The 8,624-nt window shown below is 39.1% G+C and overlaps 1 protein-coding gene across 6 annotated transcripts in view; it reads left to right on the forward strand.

The window, feature by feature from the left end:
* The window catches only part of PLD5 (phospholipase D family member 5), a 421,542-nt gene extending 413,329 nt beyond the window's left edge, over positions 1-8,213 (forward strand). For 4 of the 6 annotated variants that reach the window (XM_074025901.1, XM_074025909.1, XM_074025893.1 and 1 more), the window contains one exon: positions 1,084-6,209. In XM_074025901.1, the coding sequence (XP_073882002.1) occupies positions 1,084-1,340 (257 nt within the window). In that variant the 3' untranslated portion in view covers positions 1,341-6,209. Of the gene's footprint in view, positions 1-1,083 lie in introns of all 6 variants that reach the window. The other 2 variants (XM_005539658.5, XM_005539659.5) reach the window with 1 other exon arrangement.
* Positions 8,214-8,624: the final 411 nt, after the last annotated feature.

Here is an 8,624-nt window from a genome sequence, read left to right on the forward strand (position 1 = left end):
AGTCATATGTTGAAGTCCTAACCCCAGTACCTCAGAATGTAACTCTATTGAGAGGCGGATCTTTAGAGAAATTGTCAAGTTAAAATGAGATCATTAGTGTGGCCTTAATCTAATATGAACGATGTCCTTGTCTAAAGGGGAAATTTGGACAGAGGCATGCATAGAGGGCAGACAACATGTTGGGAGGCTGAGGTGGGACGATCACTTGAACACAGGAGTTCAAGACCAGCCTGAGCAACATAGCAAGACCCCATCTCTATTTAAAAATTTAATAAATAAATAAATAAATAAATAGAAAGAAAATAGAAAATGCCCATCTACAAGCCACAGAAAAAGATCTGGAACAGATCCCTGCTCACAGTTCTCAGAAGGAATCAACCCTCCCAACACCTGGATTTTGTCTTCAGAAGCATGAGACAATTCATTTCTAGTTTCATCCACACAATTTGTGGAACTTTGCTATGGCAGCCCTGAAAACATGAATACACCACGTAACACGGGCAGTCATCCTTGAGAGGCTGTTCTCATAGCACCTGCCCCACTTCCTGGGCCAAGAGGCTGGATCCTGGATCTGGGAAATGATTTCTAGTCCAGTCGGGTGTTTGTTAGAAACTGAGTCTCCTTCTCTGGCTTGAGCGTTTTCTTTGATGTGAAAGCTTCAGGGACTTTTAATTAGAATCCCTCATTTGTTCACAGGGATTAGATGTTGTCTCTTTGAGAAGGTAGTAATTACTCACAGGATTTTTAAATGAATCCCTATATATTTTAAATGTTGCTGTATTTAGTGTGGCTTGTGAATGTCAATAAGAAATAACATTTACAAGAAAGAACAGCAGATTCCTTGTTTTGAGTTTCCACCGGAGCAAAGCTGAAGAAAACGCCAAAATAATATGCAAATATTAATATGCCATATGTAAGGCTTCCTGGATTTTTTTTTTTCGGAGCTGTCAACACAATTCAGCCTCTCCGTTGTTATTTCTGGGTGTTGATGATTTTTAATAGAATCCACTCTGAATTTCATTATATTGGGTATGTTCCCAGTGGACTCTAACTCCTCAACATTATTTCTTTGTTTGTTTGCAGGAAATTTTGATTGGGTAGGGAATGATTTCACACAGAATGCTGGAACGGGCCTTGTTATCAACCAGGCAGATGTGAGGAACAACAGAAGCATCATTAAGCAACTTAAAGATGTGTTTGAAAGGGACTGGTATTCACCGTATGCCAAAACCTTACAGCCAACCAAACAGCCGAACTGCTCAAGCCTGTTCAAACTCAAACCGCCCTCCAACAAAACTGCCACAGACGATGCAGGCGGAAAGGATCCCTGGAACGTATAACGTGAATAAACAAACTGATAGGACAGTTCCGTATTTCATATTTATACATAAATGACTTGAGGAGAGAAAAAAACACTTTAATATGTCTCTTTTTTTAGGGAAAAAGCACACTTATAAAAAATATTCTCTGAACGACACATAATACCTATCTAACAATATCTTAGCGTCGTGTACACTGAAATTAAGACTTTTGTATTTGTTACCTCTGACAGAGAATGTCATTCTGGCGTAGAAGTTAGTTTTTACATTTGCATACAAATTTTAAGACTTTCATTCCTGCTTCTTTCTAGTTTGAGAACTTTTTCTGCTGACCTACCCGGTCAGTTGTTAGGAAGCTTAGCATGAGATGGGCTCTTTAACACCATTCTGAGAACTGCTAATTTAGAGAGAAAGGTGAGGATTTTTGCCTTGGAGAAGAGACTGATAAAACCAGTGTTTATCCTTGTAAATCGTCTCCAAGACCTACACAGTCAGCTAAGCGTGAACAGCTTACATCTCATGCCAGCCTTCAACACCCTTGAAAAATATCCTTTTCTGTCTTGCTCATTTTCTTCTTATACCATGGATTTTATTTGGTATCATTTTCTCTTCTCACAAAATGTTCCTATTATATTCTGTATTCAACCTCAACATTACTTCTAACTATGATAACATCTTTTGAAAACCTACAAAATTCTCAGAGTGGATACTACGTGGAAATAGCGGTCTTTCATTTTTACCTTTCAACTGAATCCTTTTTTCCCCTACCGAATTGGTATTTTAAAAAAACGACAGTCAGCAATATATGTCCTTTCTCTCAAGCTCAGATAAATTACGAAATTATGTGGCCACCTGCTTATATCCAGCAAGCTATCAAGTCTGCATTTTGGGAATAAAGTAGTTTTTCACATTTTTGTTCAGTTTATGGTATTATGAAGGAAAGATCTCTATGCTTCAGTGGATTTTAATTTCTTTAGAATCATTATGCTGTTAAGAGTATGCCAGCAAACATTTATAGAGCTATTTAATATACCTTGTGCTATTTAATATACCAAATGCTTTTCAGAGAAATGCAATTTAAATACTGTGCTTAACATATTTTACTAAGAAACAGAAATATTGAATTATTGTTCTATAATGTAATTGTGTGTTGTTGTTTTATATCTATACAATATATACCCCTGTATTAATGGAGACCATTGCTACACTAGGGAGAGGCATGGCCTCTTCAGAGCCCACAGCAGGTGGCCGGGATGTCCAGTTCCAATGTTGTTCCCAACTCTGTGACTCAAAGCAGAGCTTCTCACTGCTTGGCCTCGGGCTTCTCTTGGTAATGTAGATAGTAATACTCACCTACCTCGCAAGGATGTTGTCACGGTAGGAAATATTTATAACTTGTTTTGAAATCAAAAGAACCTATATAAATGCTAAGCATTACAATATATAATCTTTTTCTTGAAATAATCTTTGTCATATCTTGATAGAATCAACACCAGGTCCTCCCCAAGAATCCACAAAGAAAAATAAATTCACAGCTTGCAGTTGCAAATGTGGGTGAAAAGAACACGGCACCACAGAAACCCTGGTAGAGCTCTGGATTGTCAACATTTCAATGGAACATTGTGTTGGGCCGCTTTGGCAGGAATAACATCAACACAACACTAGACATCGTGCTAGAGCTTGTTCTTCAGGACCATAATATACATGTATTTTCAGAGCAAGGAAACATTCAATTATTCTTTTTCATTTCTGGAGACTTGATTTCTAAATGCCAAAAAAGTGATCGAGGAGCCTATGAATCTTACCCAATGGATTTACTTAATATAGAAGGGCTATGATAACTTCCCTTCTTGTTATTTGCAAGTATTGCTTCACTAGATATTTAACCAGTTGATCAGGAGAGCTGGAAGGAAGCTGTATTTTTAAGGGTAGAATGTTTTTATGACTAACTGGGAGATTCTCACTGAAATTCCTCATCAATAATAGCCAGCCCATAAGACTCTAAATATTTGCCATATACACAATCCATGTTTGAGTTGGGAGTTATAACTCTGCCAGTTATCCCAATAAAGTAAACGTGGTTTTGGTGATGATTTTAAAAAGAAAGTAGGCTGGGTGCAGTGGCTCACGCCTGTAATCCCAGCGCTTTGGGAGGCCAAGGCAGGAGGACTGCTTGAGGCCAGGAGTTTGAGACCAGCCTGAGTAGCATAGTAAGACCCTGCCTCTAAAAAAATAATAAAGAAATAAAGGAAAGAAGGAATCAGAGTAGGAGTGGAGACAAACCTACCAAGTTCACACTCAGACAAACAAAAGCAACCTGGGTTGGTTTTAAAAAGGATGTCTAAAGGGAGAAAAAACAACCACAAGAACCAAAACTTGTTAGTTCTCAAGTTGTCCCCTGAAGTATTCATCCACAGCCATGGGACACTCATAGGCTTGGTGTCATGGGGCCTCTTCACTGTCACTTATCTGCTGTATGTGCTACGAGAAGAGAATGTCCTCCTTTATGGAATGACCAGCATTGCCATTTCCTTTTGAGGCCTCGCAAAATGCCACCACCAGGAGCTGCATCCCAGGCTTTTCTGCCAAGCAGCAGCAGCAGATGCCTACCAGACACAGCAAGCCCCTAATCAGGGGAGTCTGGGCAGCGGTGGTGACTCCACGGGGCCACACTGTCCCTCTGTGGCAGCCAGGAAAGTGGCCCCCATACCAATAGTGTCCGAAATGGGTTCATGTCTCCCAAGAGAACATTTCATTCTGCAGAACTTTCTCTTTCATTTGGATGCTTTATCTATCCCTCTAGAGATGGCTTTCCTTTCTTTTAGACTTGGTGTCTGTGCTAAATAAACTATCAACCTCCATTCCTCCCACCCCCCAAATATCCCAGGAATTACTTTTCAGGAGGAAAAGAATGAAAAACAAAAAAACATGTTAATCTGACACCTTCTGATGGATGTCCATGTCCATGCCAGAAATTACGAAGAGCTGGGTGACTACTCCCCATTAACATTCCCAGATTTATTTCCCAAGAGGCAAAAAGGAAAACAAACACAATTAGAGACTATACTTTGGATTTCAGTACCACTAACACTAACTTAGTGCCTTATTTATCCTCAAGTGTTGATTTTAAACAATAATTTATTCTATGAGAACACTTCTCTCTCCTGTGGAATTCAAGATGACCTTCCCATGGGCCTACCAGTTGAAAACTGCCATTAGAGCATGGACAGTTTTTATGCTGCCTGCTCTCTTCCCAAGCCCCATCACCATATCCCCCCAAATCAAATCATTGCACACACCATCAAAGATCAATACTGTGGGCCTCCACTGCATTGCCACTGGCCACTAGCCTATCAAATAATTGAATCACTGCTTATCCAACCATTGGAGAGGAAGTGGAACAGTGAGATGACATCCATGCTCTGTAAACAACAAGCTTTAGGTACCTGAACCTGATAGAAACAAGGAATGCCAGAAATGTCCCCACTGACTTCAAAGAATCCTGTCAAGAGATGCTGCACAGACTTCCTAGGTCCCGTGGCATAGAGAATGAAAACTAGCGTCTTTAACAAGTCAAAGCAGACAAAGAAACGAAAGGTCTGCAGACACACTTTGCATCTGTGTAACTCTGGGCACCACTTTTCCCGTTCGGGCTCTCTCTGTGCTACTGCTTGTCTCATGTCCGATGCAGTTCTTAGTGAGAGGGGTCTGATCACATTTTTGGTTGATCTCACCCTTCGAAAAATGTGGGGTTTTTTTTTGAAATGCAGTTAATGGTTTGTTACAAGTGCCTCGATGAACCTGGGATTGATAGAAGCTCATTTCCCGCCAGCCTGTGGCTATACTCAGTGACTCTGATTCATTCTGTTTGTTTTTAGGAACTTTTATTGAACTAAATTCCAGGACGAGGTGGGGGGAAAGACCATAAGAATTTCTTGATAAGATCAGATCCAGGGTCTATCTGTCTCAGGAATTCTATCCTACAATTCACTTTTTTTTTTTTTCTCCATACGAATGACCACTGGTGTGTGTTTCTGTGTCCAAAATTCATTTCAGTATTTTTAACTTTAGGAATGTAAAATGCTGCCATTACTTGCATAGAACAGTCACTTCCTATAATGAAAGATACTTTGTTATTGTTTATTCAAACTTAGTCCTTACAAACAGCCCCACATATCCTGGACAAATGTTTCATTCCTTTATCTTTCTGTATTTATTCCCAATGATCTGGTGTGCTTTATTATACACCTTTTAAAGGCGGAATTAATATAACTTCCATTTATTTCCAAGGTAGATAAATTAACCTATTTTCAACATTTTCCAATTTGATTTGAATCAGCATCTTTCATTTTCCTTTTCTATGTTGTTAACAAAACAGCTGCTTACCATTTTCACCTTATTGACTTAAATCAACGGAGGCTTTTGAACAGCCCTGAGGTCAACCCCAGTTCGCAGCTTATCTTTCTCATTTGAGAGAACTCCCATCTTTGGCTGAATTATGAAGATGCTGCTTTTTACAGTGACTCAGTGGGTATTCCTCAGAAGTTTCTCGAAGACGTAAAAATGAAATTTTCTTATTTTTGACCCATTAGCAGTCTTGTACTTACAGAGTTCTAAAACTTCGCTGGTCATTTACGCTTCTTTTGGCAATTTGAAAAAAAGAAGTTATATTTAATAGACTATTCCACATTTTCTTTCGCTATGTTCAACTACTAAACTTCTAATTCTGTTACAAAAGGTATCTTGAATTTTTTAATGTTCGTTTATGTACGTAGGATAAACTTGTACCTGGATATAACTATATTATTAACCTTAAGATCCCTAAATAAATTGGTTCGATAAAGGGTTGAATTTGGGGGAATCATTAAAATTCTCAAACCTTTCGTATAACCAGATGCTCAGTTTTTTCAGAAGTAAATATTAGATGGCTTTTTCATACTGTGAGATGAGGCATTTCTTTTTCTCCTCAAGCTGATCTCAGAAACAAATCAGTCTCTCATCAGTAACCAAACTGTACTGTGGTGAATTCTGAAGAAGGTAGATGCGACTGGTCCAATGGGCCCACTGTTTTGTATATTCACACAAGGAGGCATCTTTGAAACACTATGCCTATCTCTTACAAAAAAAAAAAAATTCCAATAAATGTTCATTCTGAGTAAATTATCTTTTAGTGAAAAAAAAAAAAAAAACCAATCATAGAGACCCCACTACAGAACCTAGTGTTTGCTCAACAAACCCACATTGAATCTCAGTTGTAGAGCACACCTTGACAGCCATCTCAGCCAGCTCCCCCAGTGTGTAAATTCCCTTCCCACTGGGGCACTTAGAAGTTGACAACCTAGAGTCTCAGGATGGCCGAGTGGTCTGAGGCGCCAGGCTCAGGGTGAGACGCTGACAACCTACTTGAGCCAGACAACTTGGAGTGCTTTATATGGTTCCTTTCTCAAGACCCACACAGGATAAGATGTGTTGATTTACTAAAGTAATTTGGATTTGAGGCAGTCTTATCTCTGAAAGGATATGCACAATATGTAATAAGGTGGGTACTCTTTTCATAAAGAGAATCAATATGAGAGGCAGATTTTTTTTTAAAAAAACTATCATTTGAGAGGTTAGCAAAGGCTTAGAAGTGAACTTTGAGTCTGCAATAGTCAATAGTATTCTGATTTTTATCGGCATTTCTGAATGCTACAATTTTGTGGTTTTTTAAAAATTGGGCTGTTTGATGACAGTCATGTACAAGGAGTCCAATTAAATCATAGTAAGGGTGAAGATTATTTGTGATTTAGTTTTATTTGAGAGATAAATTAGTAAGGAGAAAAGATCTCTTTTTATGAAGTGGATATCTGGCTCTCAAACCCATTCCTTTTGGCTCAGACGTTAAAAAATTATTAATTCCCTTACGGACTCTCCTATTCCCCATGGGCAGAAAATTCTGAAAAACAGATGAGACATTCTGAGCCCCCTGCAAGACAAACACAGATGGTTTCTAATTTAGAGTTTTCCCACACAAATGCACAACAAATCTTGGAAATGTGACCTCAATTCCCAGGATTAAAAACATTGAAATTATATGTTACTTTCCAATGTAAGTGGAGGATGAAGATCTTTAAAGACAACTCAGAAAATATCCAATAACATTCAAATCAGAGCGTGATCTACAATTTCACTTGTCATTACTTAAAAACGAAGACTAGCTGCTTCTTTAAAAGGGGCGAGTTACTAAAGGCAACATCCTAGAAAATGGAATAAAAAGAAGGCAACACCTTATTTTCAGCAAAGTTATAGTACTGATAAAGCACTTTGAAAATCCTCTGTAGGCAAATGTCATTGAGAAACAAAGGCGGGTTTGTCCCCAGTGATAAAGCTATCTCTTATTCATATTTCATAGGTGGATCTATAGTTTTCCTGGTGTCTTGGAGAGACCCTACCTCCACAGCTCCAGGAGCAAAACTGTATTTTCTGCCATGTGAGCTCTCTACACTGGCCACAGCTGATTGTACCAAGGTTCAGTACCTGACCCAAAGAGACTCATTTGCAGGCCAGAGGGTGGCCTAAGGAATGAAAGTGTACCTAGCAGTGGTATTCTTTTTTGATGGCACCTGGCCCAACCAGTCACAGCCCTCTTTTAGGGAGTTTGAATACCAGAAAGTAAATGATGAATAGGAAGCGCAGCCAAAATAGACACAGTCACCGCAATGGTGCCTCTGAGAGCAGTGACAGCAGTTACTTCTGCAGTCAAGACAATGAGTTCTTGTTGATTCGCCATTTCTGCTCTTAGCTTACTGGAGAAATACTTGATTCCTGAACAATGAGTCTGGACTTTGTAGTTCCTGGGTTGCTTTTTTTTCTTCCTATGTATTGACATAAATAAACTCACGTTAGCTGAAGTAACCTGACTGTGTGTCTGCTCTTTGAAACCTGGAAGGGCCTAACTAACACGACAAAGTGAAAGCCGTCCTCGTTTTTAAGTAGCTTGGAAGGAAAAGAGGAAAGAAAAAGAAACACTGTAGTATACCTTTTGGGTCGGACGGAGACTCATGTCAGAGATCTCCATGGTGAAGCATGTGGATCCATGCCATGAGGGTTAAATATCAAATCAATAGTAATCAAATGTGTTCGACTCACAAAGTATGTTTGAAACATTGAGCATGGAAATGCAAAAGTTAGGAAATGACTACATGATAGACATAGAGGTTGTTAGAGCTGGAGAGTGAATTAAAACTCTCGAAGCCCAGACCCACTATTTTTCTATATGAGGAAAACGAGGCGTAGAATACACAGAGTTAAGTAGAGACAGATGTG

Source organism: Macaca fascicularis, chromosome 1, assembly GCF_037993035.2.
Source record: "Macaca fascicularis isolate 582-1 chromosome 1, T2T-MFA8v1.1".
NCBI classification, from domain to species: domain Eukaryota; kingdom Metazoa; phylum Chordata; class Mammalia; order Primates; family Cercopithecidae; genus Macaca; species Macaca fascicularis.